We start from the raw sequence: 25,361 nt of genomic DNA, 5'->3' as shown, positions 1-25,361 counted from the left end.
AAAACTTCAAATCAGCAGTCCAACAAATTGCAGCTGTTGGAATTGCTGAGCCAATTTACAGGCAAATTGAATTTTTTTCCATTAAGAAAAAACCACTTTGAATTTGGAAGGAAGAAGTCTGCTCCCTACCAGACAGTTAATACTTTTCTGTAATGTCATGCACACCAAGGCCCCAGCTATCCATGTTCTTTGGGAGCATAACTAGTGTTAGCACAGACACTTTTAAGAATCTCCATTCTTAATTATTTTTCGGAACATCAGCTTTTCCTCATTTTTGTCTTCCCATTTAACTCTCCTTTATGAATCTAATCTGTTCCTGATTTGGATACCTTGCGAGAAACTCTTCCATCTATTCACCTCTATAGGCTTTGCTGTGTTATCGATGGATCGTCCTCAGTGCAGTTTGGGAGATCTCTGCTCTGTGTTGTTCTCAGTGGTGTAAATCTGGGAGACAGCAAGTTCATTCATACCTCAGCACTTACACAACACAATTTATATCCATAATACATCCCCTTCCTACACAGCATGACAGAGTACTCTGAATCTTGCATTAAAGGAGATGTAGAATATTAAACAGATAAACACGGGTGCTATATCAGAATAGATCCTTTAGCTATCTGAGCAGCATTCAGCCTTGATTTATAGCAGGGATGCTCCATATAAAGGGGCCAACACCAAAAAAAAACTATGAGAAGCACTGACAGAGAGCCATTGAAGAATTTTCTCCATGTGGCCACGAGCATCAGCCTGTTCCCAGGAAAAATGCCCATTCCTTTCTGTGAAATGCAGGTTTTTCTTAACCAAAACCATCTTTTTCAACCTTTATGAGGTAGTGGTGCCCCAAGACAACAGCCAGATGCAATGGTGCCCACAGATGTAGAAAATAGTAATAATAAATATGGTTTTAAGGTTAGATTTGTTTCGTGGAATGGTCCAGCCAAGCTTCACAGACAGTTTGCTTTCTCTTCCCTCTATTATTCTATTTCACTTCAGCCATGCTTCTGGATTAAAACACCCTGATCTTATGGATAACATCTCCTGAGCAATGAAATGCCAGACCAGCTCCAACTCATGCCCTTCCCCGGATCGTTCTGATTCCTGCTCTGCCCCTGCGCGGCTGCATTTACTGAAATAGAACACAGCACCACATGAAGGTCACATCGGAGATAGTCAAAGAGGGTGCAACATTGTCCTTTGCTCATCGAACGCTCATTTGAATTTTTAATGGCTTTGCTTTTCAGCTGCGTTCACACCCCCTCTGCAGTGAGTTGAGCGATCGCATTTCAGGGATCCGAGTGCCTGCGAAAAGCCCGGGCTGAGGGTTGCCCACGGAGGAGCTGAGGAAGCCCAGCTGTTGCATTCACACACACAGACGCTCACACCCTATTTGCACAACCGGGGTGTTGCTGGCGCAACAGGCGGGCAAAGCAGTCGATACCAGGAGGTTTATTTGCCCAAGTACAGCTAAACAACGGGAACCATTTGCAGGCAAGCCCTTCTGCTATTCATTTAAAGTAACCACTGGAGCATCTTAGATAAATACATTTGAGAAAACAGTGCTCTTGCTCATGGATATTCCACGAGCGGGAGAAGAGAATACATTTGACAAATAAATTATTTGTTATGAAGCCTTTGCTCAGTTCTAGTCAGCACACACAAAAGAAAGTAAAAAAGAAGGTATAACATTAAATAAGCCTATGATCATCTTTTTAATTTTTTTAGACCACTGTACCTTAATGCATTAATAATTTTATTGAGTTTCTAAGGCTTACTGTGTGAAAGCTACTTGGGATTTTATCCATGGGCTTTTTAGGGTCAGAAAATCCTTATTTCACTCCATTACTCAACCTCTTGGAAGACGCAGTCGTAAGGGCTGTAGGACACAGAGCTCCACACAGTTCTTCTTATATTTAGACAAAACATTTACGTTAGGTCAAAATATGTCTTCCAGAAAAGGAGTGGTCTTGGTTTGAATCCACACAGTTCTAGGAAATCCACCTCCTTGCAGAAACATTACTGCAGTAAGCAAGGATAGCCAGAGCCTGTGGAAGTGTGGGAAGGCTGAGATCCTGGGGAAAGGACACAAATGGAAATGGCAGGGAGAGGAAAATACGTGAAAGGCAGGAGGCTCCTGGGTAAATCTAAAAGACTGGAAAAGGCCTTTGAGCAACTCTAAGGACCCAAGATGACAATGGGATGGGATGGATGGGATGGGATGGGATGGGAAGTTGGCAAAATGGAGAGAGACAGTATTGATGGCATCCCAATCTCAACCAGCAAACTGCTGGCCCTGACAGGATTTCATGAAGCCAAGCACTTAAGAACAAAGAACCAAACCAAACCAAAAAGAGAGTTGTGATGTACCAATAAAGGTCAGCTACCTGGGGAAGATTGCATGCCAGCAAAGGACACACACACCTCTGTCCCCAAAGGCAAACCTGAGGCACAAACAAGAGGAAAGCAGATGGTGTCCAGGACGGAGAGCAGGCTGTGGAGGGGTTGTACCACCAAGCTGTGTGCCCAGCTCTGTTTTTTCAAATGATTTCCAGGTGTACTGGTTTGGTGACAAGGCTCAAGGAATAAGTTAAATGCAGTAACTAAATCTAACAGAGTTTATGGTTGGTGACAGCATTTCACAGAGACATCACTGCAGACCCGTTCCGTCTTATGATCATGCAAAAAAAGGTCAACCCAAAATGAGCTGGGAATGCTCCTGGAGCATGGACCAGAGGAGAAGTTTTGAGTTACCAGATATGGGAAAACAGCAGAAGATAAATAAAGATAAGACACATTCACCTAAATTAACTGCTGTCCTCTGTCTGTAGTGAAACCTATGTTAACAGGAAAGTAAACTAAGTAATTAAAAAATAATGACAACTGAATAAAAAAGAATTGAGAAAATACTCTTGTAAAATTACATCTATGGAATGTGGCCCAGATTTTGCCTACACATAGACATGGGCTAAACCTGACACTTATGAATAATTATTCTGGAGTCACCACCACTGCTGATGTCAAACCTCTGTCCAGATGCCAATTATTACTGAAATTGCTCCCTGAGCTTGCCCTGAAACCAAAGTGAGCAACAAAAGCTGGGGCTGCTTTAACAGGCAGAAAAGAGCAGCACTGCAAGTCACCAGACAGTCCAGCTAACTGTGACCTGCACTGACACCTGGTGCACAGGGCTCTCCCAGCTCACCCCGTGCGCAGATGCTGCAGCCTCACGTCCAGGGGAATAGGCTGAAAACTGGCAAAAATGGTGATGCGAGTCCAAAAAAAGCAATACTCGCAAAATGAGTTTTTCCCATGGATGTAAATTCAAATGTGCTGAAGTCCAACATCATTCTGCAAAGAGATTTTGGTGCAGTGCCCTAGTGATTGCTGCTGGGTATGGATTACCCAATGTTTAAACTGTCAGTCTGCTGTGATGGGATTACAGTTATCTTACCTGAAATGAGAAGGTTGTTAAGCCATTGAACCCTGAGGTGTATTCAGGTGACCAGTGACTTGTCAAAGCCCCAGGGGACACAAAGAGATGCTGGTTCTCCCCCAGCTGTCCGATCGTGGCTGTAGGGTATGTGCAGCTGTTCTGTGATCCCCCATGACTGTCTGTAGGGTATTAGCCAAATTTTTTTAAGCGTTTTACAAGACTCTTGCAGAAGAATTGAGTAGTTCTGGTGGTTGCAATCAAGGGCAACCACCCATCTCCACAGCTCAGGGCTGAACTGTGCAAAGTCAAGGCTGTGCCCAGAAAAGGTTTCAGAACAGTACTCTCCATAAAGCTGAAAAATGTATCTTGAATGTGGATTGAGATAAAACGCCATGAGGCTCACAGGGGGAATCATGTGCCAGTTCATCGCATCTAAACGGCATCAGACATTCCTCCACTGCCTGGTACCAAGGCATCCCGCCTTCCCTAATGCCCAGCTGTACTGCTTTTGTTCACAGGACCATAGTTCTGAACACTTGGCGGGGGTAGAGAGAGGGGGCTGTGCTGGGGGGAGGAATGCAACTAAATCACATCTCTTGAAGACCAATGGTCTCCCGTGTTTCATTCTCCTGCGCGCTCGGGTGTGGGGCGCTTCAGACCCTGACGTTCTCTGCGGCTGACCCTGGGTTACCCAGGAGCTGTGGCTCCCACAGCACAGAGCCGGGGGAGGACAGGGCCAGGGCGCCTAGCACGTCGAGGAACGAGGAGAAAACTACAGCGAAAAGCTGAGAGGGCAGGCAGTTTCTATACCTCCCTACCGACAGATTCTGCACAAGCGGTTTTTTCCCCATAAAGTAGACAGTGATGAATCAAATAGTGATATCTATAGTAGATAGTGATGAATCAGGATTTTAAGTAGTTGTTATCGTTTTCTTCTCCATTGCAAAGAGAGTAAAAAATAAACAACAAGCAGCTTGTGTAAAACCTAGGGATGGGCTGCGTCCGCCGCTGCGGCTCCACCCATGCGCAGGGCTGGCAGGGAGCGGGAACCCACCGGAGGGGTTCCCGACTTCAGCAGCTGTAACGAGGGTTGTGGGACGCGCCGGGGACGGGATGGGTACAAACTGCTCACGGACTAAAAGCTGCCGTGTGCTCAGTCGATGGGTGACAAACCTGTGTTGCCGGTGGCCGCCGCAGTGAGGGCAGGTCCTCTCCAGCCGAGGCAGACGCTGTTCCCTGCGAGGTGAACACAGCCTCTCACCTAGTCTTGAACCGATCCTGCACATTTCCAACCGCAACGTCTGAAACAGAGCTTAAACCTGTCTCCGCCCTAAGATCAAACACCTTTCCCCAAGCCTGACAGCGAACTGCCATTTTGTAGCCACGTCTCCTCGCAAGGATGGTTTCGCGGGGGAGCGGTCCGAACGACGGGGCTCTGTAAAATGCGAAAGGAAGATGAACAGGGAAAAACAGTAACAAGCTCAAACCCCATTGCAAACACGGTCCCCGGGACACCTGGGCAAGTCCGGGAGAAGGGTGTGTGCTGATGCTGCAGCCGCCAGGCAGCCGTCGGGCGGTGGTCCCGCGGCAGCCGCGGTCGCTCTGCCCCGCCGCGCGGCCAGGAGGAGCAGCGCGGACGGCTGCGGGTCTGCTCCGCGCTTCGAAGCGAAGCGGGGCGGGCGTCGGCCCCGCCGCGGCCGCCCGCTCGGAGGGGAGATGGCGAGGTGCACTCCGGGCCGGGCCGGAGGGTCCCAGGGCAGTGCGCGCCGGGGCGCACCGCCCTCGCCCCTGCGGTGGGAATGGGTGGTTCGCAGACAGGGCGGGTGGCCGGCAGCGTCGGTCCCGGCACCATCAGCGCTCCGGCCGCTCCTTCCCGGCGGGGCCCGAGCGGAGCCGGGCGCGGGTAGGTGCGGAGGCCGCCCCCTGGGAGAAACTCATCGCGGAGGCCCTGGGTGCTCGGAGCCGGAGAGGATATTGTTCTGGCAGCGGCAGTCGAGAGTGTTAATGTAGGCTGGCTGGAGTGAAAAGAGGCAAACATTTCCGTTTGTGCCCTCCTGCCTCTCTCAGCACCGGCTGTCAGTACCCGGGCTTGTTATCCGTACAAGGTATCAGTTTGTTTGGCTGAGCTCAGCAAGGTTTTCTTCTCCGAGCAGAACTATAATTGCTATAATTCTACTGTATCATTTGGATCATTGCAGTATTGTTGTTTTCTCTCTCTCGTTCTCTCCCTGTAACACTGCAATAACGCGCTCCAGTGTTAAATTAGCAGGTTGCAGGGGGAAGGGAAGAAAAGAAGGCGAGGGAGAGACCATAAATGACTAAAAGTTTGTTTAAAAAATAAATAGAAAACCAAAGTGACTTGGCAGAGGCGAGCTCGCATCTCAAAACATTTTTGCCTGAGAACGGGAGTACTGCGAACCTGCGCTCCCCCCGGCAGGGCCTGCCTGGGCGCCGTAAGCGGGGCAGAGGAGGCCCCCCGGCCAGACCCGGGCACAGAGGGGCGAGGGACCGGGGCGAGAAAGGAGTGAAAACCAGTTGCAGGCGGCTGGAAGGCCGCAGCAGGGCTCCCTGCGCTCCGCCCGTCCCCGACAGCCTCCAGCTCCCGCTCGCCTCAGCCCCGGCTCACACCGCCGGCAGCCACCGCAGGGTCTCGGTGCTGGCGGAGCCCTCGCAGATGCCGCGCCGAAGGTGCCCCGTGCCCTCCGGCTGTCTCCTGTGCCCCGGCGGGTTCGGGTCCCCCCATCTCGGGCAGGCAGCGCGGCAGCTCTGCCCGTCCCGGCTCCGCCACTCGCAGTGTCGCGGCTCGCCCGCGCCGGCTTGGCCGGCACCCGGCACGACAGCGAAGCGAAGGCAGATGCAGGCCGGCCTCCCCGGCTGCCGGAGCGCCGCTCCCGGCCCCGTCGTACCCGCGGCTCCGCGTAGCTTTTCCCGGGCAAGCCCCGGCAGGGAAGCCCGGTGGGAAAGCCCCGGTGGAGCCGCACGGCACGGCCGGGGCGAGAGCAAGAGGCAGCAGCCCCTCTGCTCGCCGAGCTTCGCCAAGGGCACCCCTGAGTCTTCCTGTCTTTTTTTGTTGTTGTTTCTTGGTTGGTTTGGGATTTGGGGTGGATCTTTTTTAGTTACTGGGTTAATGAATTAATTGCCACTCGTGCCGGGGATGGCGAAAGCTCCCTAGAGCTGAGCACCGATGGCAAACAGCAGTTTTGCGTACCCGGGCCAGGGGCACCCTGCAAAGCCGGGCCCGGCTGGGGCCGCGCCGCTGTGGATCGCGGAGCCCGCCGGCCGCGCACGTCGGGGCGCTTCCCGCTGGCATCGCCCCGGCCTGCGGATCAGGGGGAAACGAGGAGGGATGAATGAGGGGCAGGAGCCCTACGGGACCCCGTTCCCAGGGAGGGGACGGCTCTGGGTATAACGTTTGTCCCCGCGCGGCACGGACGGACACGCACCTTTAGAGCTTGGAAGTGCGTGCGTGTGCGCACACGGGCGTGGACACAGCCAGAGCGGCGTTCTGCCCACGCCAGCACGGACACACGCACGCACTTGCTTATCTTTTCTCTTAATTGTCTCTGGTTAATTAGGAGACGTCAGTTCCGCACGGGAATTGTGGCATGAGCAGGGAAAATGGGGCTGTCTCCTCTTCGGTGCTCGGGGCTGGGCATCACCCGAGCAAGCGAACGGGTCATTTGCGGTGACTGGGAGCAGTTTCTCCGACGTGTTTGTGCTTGCGGGAATCCAGGATCAGGCGCGCACATGTGAGCGGGGGACAGGCAGCTGTACCGTGCCCATCAAAATTGTGCCCGAACTGACCAGATAGGGAGCCTGAACTTGTGACCGCCCAACAGGGAAGGGGAAAGGAGAGAGCGTTAAAAAACCGTCAGAGGTCTTCCGGCCCCGAAGCGGCGTGGAAAGCGCCGGCGGAGAGGAGATGTGTATGGGGAGAAAGGCGGAGGCTGTCAGGGCAGGGAGGGGGCTGCCGGACAGCACCGCAGCGGGCTGCGCGCCTTGCCCTGCCCGGGGGAAGCTCTTCCGTGCTCCCGCACTCCGCCGGGTCGGGCCCCGCCGTGCCGCCGCCACCGCAGGCGCTGCCCCGGTGCTGTCACAGAGAGCCCCGAGCGCGGACCCGGCATTTCAAACACGGGCGGCGAGCGCGGCGAGCGCGCGGCCCTGCGCAGCTCCGCGCCGGGCGGGCGGGCGGGAGCTGCCCGGGGGAAAACACGGCGCGGATCCCCCGGCGCCGCCCACGCCATCCCGCTCGGGAATCGCCGGGGGCTAGGGAAGGGGCGGGCGGGGAGCGGGCCGCCGTCGGGGCGAGGGGGTGGTGACGGGGCAAGGCGTGCCACGGGGGCTCCGCCGCCGCCCATCCCGGCCGCCCCCGACGGCTCCCCCGAGCGGGTCCCCGGCGGCTGCCTCCCCCACGGAGCGGGGGCGGAGCGCGGCGGGAGGGGTGGGGCGGGGCGGGGAGGGGCAGCGCGGTGACTCGGGGCGGGCGCCGATCCGGGGCGGTCCGAGCCGGGCTTTGCCGGGCGCCGTCTGTCGGCGGCCGCCCGGCCTCCGGCGGGAGCCAATCAGGGGGCGGCTGCCCGCACGTGGAGCCGAGGGGACTCAAGAGCGCCGCGGCCGCCGCTCACTCCCCCCGTGACGGGCGTCCCGGCGGCACCGGGCAGCGCCGCGGGGGCGTCCGCGCCGCCGCTCCCGCCCCGGCCCCACGGCTCGGCCCCGCCGCCGCCGCCGTCATGAGCGGCCCCTACCCGGAGGAGAGCTGCGCCGAGCGCCCTGAGTGCAAAAGTAAATCGCCAACTTTGCTGTCCTCCTACTGCATCGACAGCATCCTGGGCCGGCGGAGTCCCTGCAAGGTGCGGCTGCTCGGTACCGCGCCCACCCTGCCCGCCATCGCCGCCCGCCCCGACACCGACAAGGCCGCGCAAGGTAAGCCCCGCCGTCCCATCCCGCTCGTCCCGTCCCGTTTCTCCGGCGTCGGGCAGGGCCGGCTGTGTGTCCCTAGTTCCCTGCACAGCCCGCGGCTCGGCCCCGGCCCCGCTCCCCGTCCGCACCCACGGCCGGGCGCCGCCTCGGAACTGCGGCCGCCGTTATTCCGTTACCGTGCTCGTTAGCGGCTGCTGTGCTGCCAGGAAGCGCGGCCGGAGCCGTGCCCGGAATTCGTCACAATTCTTTCCCTGGGGGTCGGATACCCAGTACCGAGCTCTTTAGGCTGCTCTTACTTTCGATATAGGTGTAATTTTAACGCCAAAATAAACCGGTACGAGATGCGATCTGTACGGGGAAAGCCTCGCCCGTTCGCATTAAACCTGTAACGGGTCTGGGCGAGCGAGCTGGGGCCGCGCCCGGCAGCAGCCAGGGCGGTGATAACGGGGCGCCGGCAGCCGCCGCCCCCAGCCCCAAGTTGGGAGCAGCCCCCTCCGGAGCCGCGGAGAGCCCGGCTGGGCAGCTCTCATGGGCGGCCTCGCTCCCGCGTTTCCCGGCGTACACCAGCGGGCGGGATTCTTGCCTCCAAAACCAAAACCAGATTTGGGAAGGAGGGGAAGACGATAGGAGGGGAGAACAAAACAAAAAAAAAGCCAGCGGAGGAATGCCGGGCGGGCGCAGTGGGACCAGCGCTGCCCCGCCGTGTGGGATGGGGTCCGGCGCTGGCCCCTGTCGGAGAGCTGCCGGCGTAGGCCCGGGTCTGCCGGAGCCCCTGCAGCCTGTCCCGGCCCTGAGCGGGGCGCTGGGCCGGGCTCAGCAGCCGGGAGGAATCTCTTCCCAGGCCGGCAGCAGCGGCGCGGGCAGGGACCAGCCTGAGGGACGAGGCAGGGGGTCTTGTCTCGGTACGTGGTGGAAAATGGTGCACGAAGGAGGGCTGTGGGACTGAGCTCTTGCCCTGGGCTGTATTCGCGCAGATCCTTCTGACCGTGTCTCTCCTTCTCTCTTAATTTCTTTCTTTCCTCCGCACCCTTCTCCCCGCCACGCCTGCCCGCTCCTTCGACTGCTGCGGCCGTCCACGCCACTTTCATGGCTCAGGGTCCCCTAAGGGCAGCCCCCCCTTCGAGCCGGCCGAGCTGCACCTTCCCCCCAAACTGCGCCGGCTCTACGGGCCGGGCGGGGGCCGGCTGCTGCCGCCGCGGGCGGCGGGGCCGCGGGGGGACCGGCCGGAGGGGCGACCGGAGGGGGGCGCGGGCCCCGTGCCCGCTGCCGCCCCGTGGGACACGCTGAAGATCAGCCAGGCGCCCCAGGTCAGCATCAGCCGCAGCAAAAGCTACCGCGAAAACGCGCCCTTCGTGGCGCCGCCGCCCGCCCGGGACGAGCTGGGCAGCCCCGCCGCGCACGTCGAGGAGCGGCCGGGCCCTGCCGCGCCGGCCGCCGAGGAAGAAGAGGAGGAAGAGGACGAAGAGATGCTGGAGGAGGAGGAGGACGAGGAGGAAGAGGAGCTGGAGGACGACGAGGAGGAGGAGCTGCTGGGCGAGGACGGCGGGGGGCTCTTGAAGGATGCCCGCCGGGGCGCCGCCGCGGCCCCCGGGGCGGAGGGCGGGGATCTGTCCCCCAAGGAGGAGCTGCTGCTGCACCCCGAGGACGGCGAGGGCAAGGACGGCGAGGAGAGTGTCTGCCTCTCGGCCGGCAGCGACTCCGAGGAGGGGCTGCTCAAGAGGAAGCAGCGCCGCTACCGTACCACCTTTACTAGCTACCAGCTGGAGGAGCTGGAGAGGGCCTTCCAGAAAACCCACTACCCCGACGTCTTCACCAGGTACGGGCGCCGGGGCCCCGGCCGAGCGCGGAGTGAGCGAACCCCGGGGGGATGGGACGGGGCCTCAGTGTGCTGCACCCCCGCCTCCAAACCGCCCCCGGAGGTGAATCCTGCCTCGGGCACCCCCGGGCTGGGAGGAGACGGGGAACAGGGCCGGACTCAGCGGGGACCCAGGGCCGGCAGAGCCCGGGCAGGCCCGCCTGAAGGCCGCCGCTGGGGGCTATTTTTACGAGCTGCCCACCCCTCCTCTCACCGCGGCCGCGCCGGGATCGGTTACACGCTCCTCGTGGGCTGGAGCCGGGCCCGGGGAAGCCCCGGCAGCAGCAGAGATCAAAGCGCCGCTGCCTAAAAATACCGGCCCGGCACGTCGGGGCCTCTCGCTGCCCGGAGTTGCCCCCAGAGAGCCCAGCGGGGCCCGGCCCGGCTCCGTCCGCACTTTCGGGGGCAATTTCCCGTTGAAAATGGGAGCTTGGTGGTGGGTCTGGCCAGCGGCTCCTCTGAGGGAAGTGCAGGCAGGGAGGCAAAGCCGCCAGCCCTCTCCCCGCGCTGACCGAAAATTGCAGCTCCCCCCTCCCGCCTTCAGGCCAGATGGGGGTTGAGTCCCCAAAGCCGCACTTTTCGATCACGAAGACCCTCCCGGTTTCTCGTTTGTTTTGCCCGGGCAGTGCGGGGGCGAGGAGGGCGTTGGAACAGGAGTGTTCACTGGGGTTTTTTTTCCCTGGACCTCGGAGCCGCGCATCGCCCGCAGGGCTCACCTCGGGGCGCCGCCTGGCACCGGCCCCGGGAGCGGCTGCCCGGGCTGTGTATGAGCATACCGCGCTTTTTTCGTTGGTATTTTTTTACGGCTTTGGGTTTTGCTCCAGGGCTTTTCATGCCCGGAGGGCGCGGGGCTCCGGCCGCGGCAGGGTCCCGGTTATGCTGGGAATGGTCCTCTCTGGGACACGGAGCTGATGAGCGATTGTCCAGTGCCACACTGTTTTCCGATTTGCCCTAATTGTGGCAATGTGAACCTCCGTGTGGAGCTGCCCGGCTGCCGTGCCTACACGGCAGCTGCAGCTGCGACCGGCCGAATTTGGGGAGCGGCGGGGAGGGGATGCCAAATCCCGAGAGTCCCGAGAGGTGCCCAGCTCGGCGGCCCGGAGCCGGGCCGAGGGCAGCGACAGGCGGTGTCCGCCTGCGGCCCGGCCCCGCTCTCCTCGGGCACCGGGATTTCGGGTGCGGGAGACTCGAGGTGCCACGGGCTGACGGCGGCGTCTGTGTCTCCCCCAGGGAGGAGCTGGCCATGAGGCTCGATCTGACAGAAGCCCGAGTGCAGGTGAGTGGCAGCGGCGGGACCGGGACCGGCGCGTCCCTCGGCGGCGCCCGGGGGAAGGGCGGCCCCGCCTGGGCCGAGCCATCGGCTGGCGAATCCCCGTGTGATTAAAACTCAGGGCCCCCACGGGGCTTCGGTTCTTAGAAACCCGCTCGGCCGCAAGTCGGGTATTTGGCTGCCATCAAATCTCCAATCGGGCTTCATAAAAGCCCACTTAGTGCTAGAACAAACAGGGCCATTTGAAGGCGAAATGTTGTTTGATTTCCTCTCCGCCTGCACAAGGAGCTGGCTAATGCTATTTGATTTCCCATTTTTGATAGCAATAAGCCTGCATTGATCTAATACTGAGTGAGTGCAATGCTATTAAAGGTGTTTGCCGCCCCATACCAGAGTGCATTTCCCAACCCGGGTCTCATAACCAAAGAGACGATAAACATTGGGATGCCCTGATTGCCAACAGAAAACAGATGTCTCTGGGTTTGAAGCTGAGCAAATCACTTTACAGTTAAAATCGGGCGCTGATAAAGCATAATAAATTCCATATGGCTCATTTAATACACAACAGCTTCTTGCATTAGAGGGGCTAATGATGAGATTTGTCCCCTCCTTTCTGTTGACACATTTCTCCATTGTCAAACAGAGATGTGACAGCAAATCAGTATTTTCAGCTCAGGGGAACAAGTCGTGGGAAAGTTAAATAACTTTTTTAAAAGAAAGACACCCCCTTTCTCTCTCCTCTATTCATGGCAGAAGATGTAATTAAGTGAATATGAATTATGAGAGTCCCTTCGTTTACCTTTGGGTGTACTCAGACTTATTAATTCAATAAGGGGGAATTGTAGTGAGGACAGCTTGCTAATTGAGTTTTAGCGGGGAGAGACGCTCCCTCCGTGCCAGGCTGTTGCCTTCCCCACGAACACAATGCCTCTTCCTCGTGGGTATCCAGAGAGGCGTGCGTGGAGATCAATTCCCACTGAACAACTGTACAGAGAGACCTGCAGCGCTGCTGCCTTTCTGCCTTCCCAGAAAGAAGGGTCTCATGCTGAGCTCACAAAGCCGAGCATAACGGGAAAAACTCTGCCCCCACCTCAAAAGATTTACAAACATCTGCCTCTCTCAAAGTCTCTGTCCTTAGGTGCGTTTGATGGCCCCACACTTGGTTATTAAGGGATTTTTTTTCCTTTGAAATACGGTTTATTTTCCTCTACCTCTCTCCTGCTTAAAGCCGTTTTATCTCACGATTTTTGCTTAATGGGAGGGGTAAAAGAGAGAAAGGATGGCAGTGCCATGGCATCCTAACTAACTTTTATAAAATATATCTTAAAAGGGCAGCCTTGAAATCTATATTTGCTGCTTTGGTTGCCTCACAAATTATTTCTTCGTTTCAGACGTCAGTGAAATTACGATTTTTTCCCCCCTTTCTTTAAATCTGAAGGGAAAAAAAAAGTCGACGATCCCTAAACGATATAATTTGTAAATATGTCCTTTAACGAAAAAAAAAAAAAGTCGCGGTGTGGGTGTGAGTATGGAATAATTCACGCATAGTCCCCCTGGGAAATTGTATTGCCGCTGTTCCGGAGCAGCGAAAGCGCTGCGGGAGCCGCCTCCCGCGCCGACAGCTGCCCGCACGGCCGACCTGCCGCAAACGTGTGCGGGGGTGTTGAACTGCTGCGCCCTCCGGGAGCCAGGGCCCGCGACGGGGCCGGGGGTGTCACCGAAAGCCGCGTGTCGGCCCCCGGCGTGGGTCGGCACAACCCGGGCTCAGCGCGGCCCCGACACACGTGGCCACCCTTTTGGGGTGATCCCGCTTCGGGGGCGGCGGAGGAGCGGTCGCCGTCGGGCCGGTGCGGGGCTCCTGCGGGGCTCGCCCCTCCGAGGGCGCGGGCAGGCGTATTAAAACCGGTTTTTCTTTTGGCTTTCAGGTATGGTTCCAGAACCGTAGGGCTAAGTGGCGGAAGAGGGAAAAGGCTGGGGCTCAGACACACCCCCCAGGTTTGCCTTTCCCTGGTCCCCTGTCAGCAACTCACCCCCTCAGTCCATACCTTGATGCTAGTCCTTTCCCTCCTCATCACCCAGCTCTAGACTCCGCCTGGACCGCCGCCGCCGCCGCGGCCGCCGCCTTCCCCAGCCTGCCGCCGCCGCCCCCCGGCTCCGCGGCGCTGCCCCCCGGCGGGACCCCGCTCGGCCTCGGCACCTTCCTAGGCGCGGCCGTGTTCCGCCACCCCGCCTTCATCAGCCCCGCCTTCGGCAGGTACCGCCCGCCCACGCGCGACCGGCACCGGGGGAGGGCGGCCTGGGGCGGAGGGCGCCGGGAATCGCTTGTGGGGCCGCGCGCGCGGAGGGATCGCGGCCCCACGCGGGACCCCCGCGCGCGGCCGCCCCGGCGTTCAAACTTGGAGCGCCTCGCAGCCCGCGCCGATTGGGCGCCGCGAGGGTCACGTGCTGGAGTCGAGGCCGCTGATTGGGCGGGAGCAGCCCCTACGCCCGCCCCCCGCGCGGCCGCCGGTTCCCCGTGGGGGCGGCCGGGCCGCGGCGGTCGCGGGAGCCCGGACTGGGCAGGGTCCCCGATGCACAGGCCCGCGGAAAGCGGTGCTCCCACGCAGAAACTAAACGCTTGCGTGGGCTGCCCTGTGTGCACGCGTGGCCTCTGCTTTGCTCGGGGCGGGGGTTGCTGGTATTTGGCCATTCGTCGTGAACAGAAGCCGTGAGCCACTCCGGCCGCGTGGAGTCCGTCATGGACAGTTTTTTTTAGCCTCGAGCACGAGTGGGGCTGAGCAGCTTCCACAGGTTCGTGTCGGGACGAGCTCCCGCGGGAGCCGTGCTCTGTCCTCACGCTTCTCCAGGCGGAGAGACCGCGGGCGAAGTGCGGGAAGCGCCGGGCGGCTCCGGCAGCGCTGCTCGCGGAGCCGGGGCAGGCGGAGGGTGGACAGGTCCGGGGAACGGGGGGAGCGAGCGCTGCCTGCCCACGACCGGGGGGCTCCCCCCGCGCATCCCCCTCCCCGCCGCCTGCACTATGGCAAGTCGGGGAGGACCAGGCTCAGCGATTTTTCCTCCCTTTTATTTTTCCCCCCTAAAAAACATCTTCTGCGGGTCCGGCGTCGGGTATTTCCAGCCCCTCGCGTCCGCGCTTGGAGGGAAGGAGGCGACCGGGGCCGTGGGTAGCCGGCGGTCCCCGGCGCGCCGGTGACGGCCGTCTCTGCTTCCCTTGCAGGCTCTTTTCCACCATGTCCCCTCTGGGCAGCGCCTCCAGCGCCGCGGCCCTGCTGCGGCAGCCGGCGCCGGCCGCCGAGGGCGCGGTGGGCTCGGCGGGGCTGGGGGACCCTGCCAGCGCCGCCGCCGACCGGCGGGCATCCAGCATCGCCGCCCTGCGGCTGAAGGCCAAGGAACACGCCGCCCAGCTCACCCAGCTCAACATCCTCCCGGGGAACAGCACGGGGAAAGAGGTGTGCTAAGGCACGGCTGCCGTCCGCGGGGTGCGGGTTAGGTTTTTTTAGGGGGGAGAGAAAAAAGAGAGAGGGAGAAAAGAGGGGAGAAAATACGCGAATCAATAAAGGTCACCTCAGACAGCATGAATCAAGACCAAACGGGGGGAAAAATAATAATGATTTTAAAAAGAAAGAGGACCAGCAGCTGAGACTGTAGTAGGTTCTCAAGTTAGGAACGTGGAGAAAGAGAGTGCCTCTCGCATCAGCCCTCACACGAGTGAAACGACACTTAAAACCTCCTGAATAAGTAACTCCTTGGCTGGTACATTTCTGAGATGTACAACGTGTCCATTTCCTCCGTGAACATTACGGGGGAGGGAGGCAAGAAAAGTGGCGGGGGGAAAAAAAAAAAGAGAAAAGAAAAAAAAAGCCCTAATAAAAGTTACTATATATTAGCGTTTCGTACACTAAGTATTTTTCCTTCTGTTTATCTGGCAAGAAAAAAAAAAAAAAAGAAAGAAATAGAATTGTAATTAAGAAAGAGAAAAAAAAACAATAGAGAAGCTAAGAGAGGGGGAAAGCTACCCACATCTTCTTAAAATAACATCCTAGGATGTTAAGTTGGTCTGTTAGAAGCGCTGGAGAACTATTTTACATGTTGCAATGAGCTGCATATGCTAACCAAGGATGCTGCCAGTGCAGACTGAAAGTAAATTTGATGCTGTAAGATAACCAGTGCACTTAGGGGAAAGGGTATATCTTTTTTCTTGTTATATTCTTTATCACTACACCAACCAAGGTTTTTATATCAAACCAAAGGGAAATACACTGCTAGAATATGGACTGTTTAAGTCACTAAACTGTGATTATTGATTCTGTACATACCATTGTTATAAAAAAGAACAGAGCTTTGTATATTTGAAATGTTATAAAACAATTGCACTCAGTGTAGTGTTGTAAAAGTTTGTCATTCTGTAGATTCTTACTGTGTTGTAGATATAATAGGGTTCCTAGACAAATATTTATGTACAAACTCTTTATTTAACTTATTAACTGTAGAGGTTTCTGAAACCCTCAAGAGGCGATGGTACAGTACTTTTTCGTGTAATGTCGTTATTGTTAACACTTTTCCTTGCTATCCGGTGGAGAAGTGCCACGTTCAGAAAATAAACAAAAATATATGTTTAACAAAAAAAAAAAAAAAAAAAAAAAAAAAAAAAGGAAAAAAAAAAGGAACAAAAGAAAAAGCAAAAAGCCCAGTCCTTGCGGGGGCTGCGGGGCCACCTGTGCCGCGCTGCGGGCGCCCGGGGCCGGGGGCGGCCGGGGCTGAGCCCCGCCAACCTCAGCGCCGGGGACCGCCCCGCGGGGGCTGGGTGGGCGCGGGTCGCTCGGCTGGGGCGGCGGCCAGAGCTCGGGCGGGGGGAAGCGAGGTGCCGGCAGCCCCGTTTGCGAGGGGATTTGCGGATCGCGAGGTCGGGTGGGGCACCTGCGGCCGTACCTGCCCGCTCTCTGTCGTGGGCACCGTGGCGTGTCCCCCCTGCTCCCCACCGCGGGGTGCTCTGGGGTCGTCTCTTGGTGCCAGCTCCCACACCGCGGGAAGCCGCCCCACGCTCCCCCGGCACTCGCCGGGCGGGGACGGGGCAGCCCCAAACTCCGCCGCTGCCGAAAGTCGGGGGCGGGGGAGAAAAACAGGAATTTTGGGGAACGCTTGACGGCCCCCGCACCTTTGGGGTCACAAAAGTTTCTCTGCGCCTGCCCCTTCGTTCTCCTCGAGGTGAACTTCCGTTTTTTCCCTGTTCCTTTAACACCCCCCGGGTGTTTTTTTCCTCGTCTTTTTTCTTTTTCTTTTTCTTTTTCTTTTTCTTTTTCTTTTTCTTTTTTTCTTTTTTCTTCCTTTTTTATTTACTTGTTTTTTGGACGCAGCGTTTCCGTCTGCCTCTTCCACGGAGCAGGGACCGAAATGCGGGAAGCCCCCCGGCCGCACTCCCCGCGGCCCTTCCCCGGCCGTGATGACTCCTGGTCTCCCCCGACCAAGCCCCGGACCCGACGGCAGCGGCCGTGGGGCCGGACGGGCCGTCGGAGCTCTGGTGTGTGGGGGACTTTTTTGGGGTGATTTGGTCTAATCTCGGCAGCGCTCCACAAAGGCGGGCAGGGGCCAGAGAAGAGCCCATGGGCACACCGAGGGGGCCCAACCCGGCCCGGCAGGCTGCTCCGCGGGGCGACCCCGGCTCCGGGAGCCACCGGCCGGGAAGCGCCGCTGGAGCGAGCATCGCGCGTGGGAGCCCGCTGCGACCCTTCCCCGCAGCTCCCCCCTCCGCCCACGGCATTTCACATCCCACACCCACAACCCCGCCCGCCCCCAGCCGTATTTTTGAGTTCTAAAAACCCACCATAGGCGCGAAAAAAAATTTATCGGAAAAATAAGGCTTGTTCCCTGGACGTTATTAACAGTGCAGCCTGAAATATACATTTTTGCCTTAAAGAAAAGGGAATCATTATCAAGCCATTAGGCATTAAGAAATGTCATTCAGTCATTTTTATTCATTCTGCTGAAATCTTCGTAAAAGCCCGAATCATACTTCTGCAAGCAGCAATTTTGTTAATCCAGGGGGTTATTACTCTGGTCCCTTATTAGGATCTATACTGCTGCCAAGCAATCCTATAACCTTCTCAAAAGAAGTTTACCTCCGTGTTATAAAACCAGTAGTGGTATTTATACTGTGCAATAATTAGTGTATTACCTGAATCCACTAACAGGTTCATTTTATCTCCGCACAAAACCCCTAGTCTGCTTATAGAAAGCTTGTGCCTCCTTTGGTGCTGTTAAAGTGGTGAAAGAGTGAATGAAGGCTGGTAGCACTTTCTCCTTTCGCCGTGCCTTAATTCCCATCTCTTTTTGCTCTCATCCAATTAGTGCAGTGTATTAAGCGGTTTATCATCTCATAGTCAGCTATTGAGAGAAACAAGGCGAACACTTTGCAATAGAGCCTGCTCTCCTTTGACACCCTCAGGTACTTACATATTCCACTGTGCTATGAATAATAGAGGAAGAATAGAGCGCTAATTCCCTCATCAAAGAATGCCTTGTCTGCTGCTTTGCTCAACAACACCATTCTGATCAAAAGAAAAGCAATAAAGCTTAGCATAACAAAACGAAACCTACTTATTAGCTTAGTGGTTAAATTAATGCAGAGCCGCTGCTATTCAAAACCAAGGTTTGAAAACAGCCTCCAACAACCTGATAATGCTGCCTTCGGGATGAAGGAATTTTAATCTGAAATTTGAAGCTGGCACAGATGAGTTAATCTATTAAACTGCTATAAGGAGGGTGCGGGAGAACTATTCAATTAAGGCACATTTAAGGTGCTCTGCAGAAGACGGGGATGGATTCGAAGGGGAAGATGTGCTCCGCTTCGGCCTTAGAAAACTGCCTTTGGCGGCGAAAAGAGGGATTTTGGCACAGCAGTAACCGTGTTTGTGGATGGGAATTGTTTTTCATATCGCATATGTCATCAGCGAAACCTGGCCACCGGTTCCACACATCAACACTCCTCTTCCCCAACTGCAAATAAATACAAATAAACACAAACCTTAATTTTAACAGCACGGGGTGGGGGAGGGGGATACGAGGAGGGAAAGGAAGTGAAGGCGATTCAGGCCAGACCAGCCTCAGAACGCAAACCTCCAAACTTCAGTGTTTCCCAAATTATTTACAGCGCAGCATTTACCAGCTCCATTTAATATTAAATGCTATAAAGATGATTTTGCGTTTCCCAGCCTTTCTGCGGGGCCAAGACGAGGCACGATGCCCAGAGCTGATTAGAGAGGGAGAGGGGAGGGGAAAAAAAAATCCGGTTTACTCCTTGCCAAGACTTCAGCTCTGATCTGACCAGCTTTGCTGAGAGGAATCAAAAAAAGCCTCCATTCGGGGTAAAAGCCCTCATTTCCCATCCCCTACCGCCCTGGACTGTGGCTGGCCAGGGTGGTGGGGGCTCCGGGGATCTGCCACTCACAGCTCCTCCACCTCGGTGTGTGGGGGAACAGCCCCTCGCAGGGCCACTCTGTGCTGCTGCACCCTACACAGTCATTCCACAACACTCTCATTTAATCTAAACATCCCTAAACTTGCAAATTAACAGGCTCTTCAGCTGTAATTATACAGATACATACAAGTGCCACAGGGTCAGGTTATGCCATATCTATCCATTTTATTTGTATACCTAATGTTTGGAGGAGAAGGTCACACTTTTTCACTTTCCTAAGGCATTCTACCCAGTTAATATCAGTAATATCTTCATAATCCTAATTGGGCCACACACAAAAAAATCTAAAAATCCCTGTGTGAATTTACAAGAAACCAGGATCTCTTGAAGTTCTGTAACTTCAGTATGTCATCTTGGCAGCAACATCTTCTTTCCAAGAGGAGACTCCAAATAAAGTCTGTTTTACAGTATTAACCCAACTAAACACATTGGGAAGGATTGATAGCTCACCAGGGTGGGACAACACCTGCATGATACCAGAGACTGAGTAGGTTCCATTTCTCACTGCAGTGATTCCATGTGAGTAGAAATGAAAGGATTTAGCTCCAAAAGTTGCTAGGAAGATGACTGTGTATCAGGCATATTCAAAGAGACACTACCCATACTGACAGACAGCCTCTTCCAAATGCCACTTTAGGGACAAATGAGTATCCTAAAATACTCTTAACACAAACAGACACGTTTCCTTACAGTGCCCAACATGTTCATGCTGATGCTCTTACTTTTTCTTCAAGCTCCCTTTGTTAATGGTTGCTCATCTTAAAAACAGACACACAAGCAATTCTGTAAGACCAGGAAAAGTCCACAGTAATATGACCTAGCATGGACTATTTTCAACCATCAGATCATAGAATCAAATTCTCTTTTACTAGAAAACTTTATTTTTTTCCTTCAAGTGTGAAAAAAACTTTACATTTTATACTGTTTAAAAGCAAATTTTTATAACCATACATTAATATATCACATTGCAAACTTAACGGTGAACATGAGTAAAACAATATTTTGTGTACAAAAGCATGTACCCAAATTTCTTCTCTCATCATATCTGCTTGTCGTTTTATCAGAAGTAAATGAAAAATACAATTTGTTTGTAAAAACTAAAACCTCCAACACAGTAATTATTACAGAACAGTAACTATGATTTGCTGCTTTCCATTCCCGTTATTGGTTACAATGTCATCCCAAATATATTTCTCCCTATCAATTGCTTACTTTCAAATAATTTTCATGGAAAGAAATGAAACAGATTTGTATCCTCTGTGTGAAAAGGGTTTTGTTCATGTGCATTGTCTTTACATCCACACAGAAATTTTCAACGTGGCAAAATACTATGCTTAAAGATGCTTGGAAAGACTCCTAATAAAAAGACAGTCCCTATTTTTAGCACCTCCAGGTTTCAGTCTCTAATGAATTTCAAAGTAAAGCATCCCTACCTCTGTTCAGAAGGTAATAGGACATTTAAATGCATTTAGGTTTAGTATTGTTTTTAATTGGTATGTTTATGATCAGGAAGAAGATAAACTGTGAAAAGGCAAAACATTAGTGCTCCTACTGAGACCTCTACTAACCTCGCTTCCTGAGAGCACCTCTAGTAAATACCCTGGAGCAAAGTCTAGGATCACTTACATTCCAGCAACTCTCACTGGGAATTATCCAATTAAAGCAGCAATTCCCCCACCCCTTTTTCCCTCATAGGTCTAAACACACAACAAAATATATTGCAAAAATCAACTACTCCGTATTTTAATAACCCTGGTTTCTCAATGAAGAAAAGAAAGGAGGATAAAAACACCTTGAATACTTCATGTCCATGAGAATCATACATCCTGTTTTATCTCCCATTTTTCCTCCTCCAAAGAGACAAGATTATTAAAACATCATTGTACATACTGAAATAGAGTATTGCTGAAGAGATCATTACTGATAAAGAAGGGACTAGGCTCCCTCCATTTTTAATCAATCACTGTCTTTCATTATTGGACTCTCCCACAGATCTTCCTATACTGATGGTGAAGAGTTTGCCAAGGTTCACTTCTGAGTAGCTACTCATGGACAGGCATTTGTCTACGGTGCTCTTCAGTCTTTTGTAGGCCTCAGAGACTTCTGGCCTGAGTGGCTTCTTCTTCAAATACTCTAGAAGAACAAAGGGGAAAAACCAAAAAACACAGAGGGATTAAATGACCACAAAAAGACAGGATTTTTGCATTCATTAGGCTGTGAATCATGATATTTCAAAATGAGGTGAATGTCATAGTTAGCAAAATACAAATTTGTGGCAAGCTCTCCCAAGTTCTGCTGCATTCCCTGCTTTTCCTGCACGAGCTGGTGAGGGGCCATGGTGAGCCTTGGCCATGGAGCCAAGGCTGAAGCTCCCTCAGCCCCACCAGTGTGGGTGCAGGGGCAAAACTGGCAAGAACCACCCCTGGTGCAATTTTGTCATCTAACTGGGTGAAATGGGGGTTCACTGAGTCACAGCAGAGAAAGTAAGCAATAGCTGGGCTGGCTCTGAAAGGATCTCATTTAAAATGGGCAGGTGCCTTAACTTAGAGTGAGAACTATCCAGAGTCCCCAGGGGTTGGAAGCAGGGAGAGATTCTGCCCCACAGTGGCTTCAGCAGTGAAGGAGACCACAATTCACATTCCCTACCTGTCCCTTGTCCCTGCTGTTAATACTGACACTGGTACAATCTGGGACAGACTTATCACCAGCCTTGTGTGCTCTCACGTGCACCTTATCTGCAGGATGGGAATCGCGATTCTCAGCATTAGAAGGAAAAGGGAAGTAGCACAAACAAGGGGAATTCCCTGCTACTTTACCCTAAAATGGAGAGAAGATGCCTGGTCTCTCAACCAGGAGATGGCAGGTTCACCGGACACATGAATGAACAGGCTCCCAAATGCTTGATCAAGAGATGTCTGGAGGACAAGACATTTACTCACCTGTACCTTTATGTGTCTGTGAGGTCATGTGCATGTGCATGAGTCTGCACATATTTCAGCAGCAAAGACCAAACTGTTTTATTTCTGCTGTGGTTTTTTTTTTTTTGGTTAAGTTTTATGCCATTAAAAAAAAAAAAAATCCCAAGGGATTTTGTTTGGGTGATTGTCCAGCTTTTCCTTTACAAAAGCTGTGGACAAAGAATAACAGAGCAAAATATTCCACTATTCTATTATACAGCAATGCCAAGTGGATGCAGATCTGGTACAGTTGTGGTCCTACTTTCCAACCAACTCCACATTCTATGAACACCAGCTCCTACCCAGAAGCCTGTTCCTGCAGTTACACCTTGGAACACTGGATAGCACATACATTGCAAAACAAGGTGTCCTCCCAGGCAGCTTCCCCGCTTTTAAACTGGAGGGACTCCAGTAGAACTAGGAGAGCCCAGAGCAGGTACTTACAGGTCAAGATCTCAAGCCATTGAGGAGCAGGGTAAAGCCTGTGTCTTGTGAGCAACCAACACCATCATTCTATTCTCAATAGCTTTGCCTGAAAGCTGTTGCCTCATTTCTCCCTGACACCTTCTTGGCCCTCCTTGTCTTGGAACACTTAACAGAGAAGCCTCCATCCCCTCTCAAACAGCTTTTACTATGCAGCACAAGTTAAGATGAAAAAACAGTTGTCTCTAAAAACAACCAAGTTTATTTAAGAAAAGGTTTTGGGGGAGAGGGACACACTGGGTTTTTTGAGTCTCTCCATGTAAGGGATGAAATGACTCATTTTTGTGACTACTCACCTCTGTGATGTGACTGAGATGAAGGTGTCCCACCAGACACAGCTTCATCGCAGCAGCCAAGTCAAGGACTGCTACATGAGGAGATGGCAGGGATGGGAGGCACAGTGCCAGAAAAAGCTATTACAATTTTGAGGTTCGTGAATTTCTCCTCCCTGAGGATTTACAAATATTTCTGCAGAGCCTCAGATGTTTTAGTATGAGCTCAGCAGATTGTCGCTGGATACAATACAAACAGCAATGTCTTACTGAGCAATTGCCACCTGCTTAGGTTTTCCATGTTATTCACGAAGTTCCACTGAACTCAACTGCTTTGCATGTAGCTATCAACTCTTTAAAAATTAAACTAAAATTAAAATTAATGATGCCAGACTGAGTAACTGAATACACTGATTAAAAGCACTTTGATAAGCATCTTTCATGCATCATTGTGAAAAAGTTATGTATTGTGCTGTCATATTCAGTTTTGTGTCTGGGCAGTAAGCAAACTAAGGAAGATGCCTCGTTGAAGGTACCACATTTTTACTGTTACTCAGACAGTAATGACTTAAAGTCTATTAGCAGAATTGAATTTTCCTTAAACTACACCTCAAATACAATAAAAAAGTTGCTTATGTGAATCTGTTCATTAACAGGCTGAAGTCACTATGGCATAAACACATTTAACGATCCTGAAAATATTTAACTATAGGGTTAAATTAAACAAAACTTGAAAATTGTCTTAACCACATCCATAAAAACACCAATCTCACTTTGCCACAAATTGAATTCTAACTTGTTTATGTATTTGTAAGATTAATGATACAGTAAGTGGGTTCACATGCAACTGCTCATGTTAACCAAACCATGCTCTTTACACCAAGGAACTGTGGAAAATACCATCCTTGTACCTCCAAACTAGGCCAAAATAGTTTAAAGCTTCCTGGAGCTCAGGAGGGACCAAGGTAAAATACATCAATGCAAACAGCTGGAACATGTGAACAGCGCAGGAAGGCACATTAATCATTAGAACATCAAGGCAAACAGCAAACCAGGGCTGAAAGTAGAGAACATACATACAGGCCCATGTACAGCTCCAATTCAGGCTTCAGGGCTTCAGCCATCCCACTAACAAAGCTCCCAGCTCCCCCCAACATTAAATCTAAACTCAAATTATACGCAATAACCTTTCTGACAGTATGCTTCAAACATTTCTTAGATGCAATTACCCTCGTAGAGGCAGGCAGGAAAGGGTGCACTGAAAAAAAAGGAGTAATATGAGGGGCCTCGTTGAAGTAATGAGGCCAATTTTAAGTTTCAATTATAAGAGAATGGGAGCCGGGAGCTCCGGGAGGAGAGGCAGGCAGGGCTGTGTCTGCAGCACCATGCATTTGAATGACACAAGTGCATCTGATGACTGGGGAGAGGAGATTTAAAGAACTGTAGTAATACAGAGCAGGGGAAGATGAGAGAGGACACAGCTCCTGATGTGTTTACCTCCTTTGCTGATGGGATATTGACTTTTCCCACCAGGTTGGTTAGAAAGGGGACTATTTACACTGCCACACAGCAGAGTAAGAATGACAACCAGCATCACTCTGTGCTCCTCTGAGTAAAAGACAACTGTGACCGTCGTGTATCACACAGCCAGTCGATACCTTTGAGTTACCACACCATCCAACTTAGAGATGCATATAAGAGCTCCTACTTTCTTCCTAAATGAGAATTTAATCAATAACACACCTAAGGCCTTCTGAAAACTAAGTTATACAAACTGACTGAAATTGCCTTTCAGTACTCAGTCATGTTCTGAAGTAGTTCTATACCCATTATCACCCCATCATTGTTTTAGTAACATCCAAGTTCAGCGGCAATCAGTAATCTTTTAAGATGACCACTGCTGCAGAAGGTATACATGGCTATACATAATGAGATATATTTATACACATGCAGAACATACCAAAGACACTATCAGTACAAATATAAAAATTAAAAATACAGTTATTTTAATAGAAATAAAGAATATGTGCTTCTGACTGTATGCAATTAAAATTCAGGTACTGTATTTTCTACAGTTAGTAAATCACTGAGTCTGGTAAATATTACAGAATCATACCACCAAGCATGCAGGTAATCCCTCCTTCCACCTCTCAATATAACTGCCCCCTCCTTCCCTTCACAAAGCACAGTCTGAACTTCTGGATGTTCCTGTCAAATTTAGCACCCCATCCAAATCCTTGTTTAGCTACCTAGGTACATTTTTATATTATTAAGGTAAAAAAAAAAAAAAAAAAATTAAATTTCAAAGGTTCCCGAAATCCATTTACCCAGTGCTGTTGTATAGATGTGGGAAGCAAGGATGGAGATATTTGGAGGTTATCTATACCTGACTGCATGTTTTCCATTCATTGCAATTTCTCTTAATTTCTACTAAAATGACACCGAGTAACCTGATAGCCAGGAGGAAGAACTTTAATTCTTGGACTCCTTAAGAAGATGTGGCTCTGTAAAAGTCTTCTGTTTTTTTCCTTCTGACTGGACAACCAAACTGTGTCATACTATTAAACTCTCTCCCCCTGATTATTCTGTTGATAGCCTCCTCTTCAGAGTGAGAAGTAAAAAATATATCACATTCCTTTGTTATGTGTATGTATCTGCACCAGATATGTGAGAAACAACGTAGGTGCCTATGAGCATAGTGCC

At 52.8% G+C, this 25,361-nt stretch overlaps 2 protein-coding genes across 7 annotated transcripts in view; one reads left to right on the top strand and one right to left on the bottom strand.

The window, feature by feature from the left end:
• The first annotated feature begins 8,099 nt into the window (after positions 1 to 8,099).
• Positions 8,100 to 15,998, top strand: ARX (aristaless related homeobox). 2 transcript variants are annotated; one of them, XM_048288382.1, is made up of 6 exons: positions 8,100 to 8,353; positions 9,446 to 10,166; positions 11,436 to 11,481; positions 13,401 to 13,470; positions 13,555 to 13,729; positions 14,690 to 15,998. In XM_048288382.1, the coding sequence occupies exons 1-6, from the start codon at positions 8,161 to 8,163 to the stop codon at positions 14,928 to 14,930; spliced, it is 1,446 nt and encodes a 481-aa protein (XP_048144339.1). In that variant the 5' UTR covers positions 8,100 to 8,160; the 3' UTR covers positions 14,931 to 15,998. The 2 variants fall into 2 exon arrangements, with proteins under 2 accessions (XP_048144339.1, XP_048144336.1); XM_048288379.1 differs by having other exon boundaries at positions 13,401 to 13,729.
• A 3,153-nt stretch (positions 15,999 to 19,151) lies between these two features.
• POLA1 (DNA polymerase alpha 1, catalytic subunit) overlaps positions 19,152 to 25,361 on the bottom strand; it is a 190,242-nt gene continuing 184,032 nt past the window's right edge. For all 5 annotated transcript variants that reach the window (XM_048288336.1, XM_048288346.1, XM_048288357.1 and 2 more), the window contains one exon: positions 19,152 to 21,079. In XM_048288336.1, coding sequence (XP_048144293.1) covers positions 20,907 to 21,079 — 173 coding nt within the window. In that variant the 3' untranslated portion in view covers positions 19,152 to 20,906. The remainder of the gene's footprint in view (positions 21,080 to 25,361) is intronic.

Source organism: Corvus hawaiiensis, chromosome 2 (assembly GCF_020740725.1).
Source record: "Corvus hawaiiensis isolate bCorHaw1 chromosome 2, bCorHaw1.pri.cur, whole genome shotgun sequence".
NCBI classification, from domain to species: domain Eukaryota; kingdom Metazoa; phylum Chordata; class Aves; order Passeriformes; family Corvidae; genus Corvus; species Corvus hawaiiensis.
Note: the sequence above shows the minus strand (reverse complement) of the source record. Positions and strands in the feature narration are given on the sequence as shown.

Coding starts and splice junctions, on each gene's coding strand:
- ARX (XM_048288379.1), top strand. CDS start 8,161: ATGAGCGGCCCCTACCCGGAGGAGAGCTGCGCCGAGCGCCCTGAGTGC. Junction 11,482..13,400: donor TGACAGAAGCCCGAGTGCAG/GTGAGTGGCAGC, acceptor TTTGGCTTTCAG/GTATGGTTCCAGAACCGTAG. Junction 13,730..14,689: donor ATCAGCCCCGCCTTCGGCAG/GTACCGCCCGCC, acceptor CTTCCCTTGCAG/GCTCTTTTCCACCATGTCCC.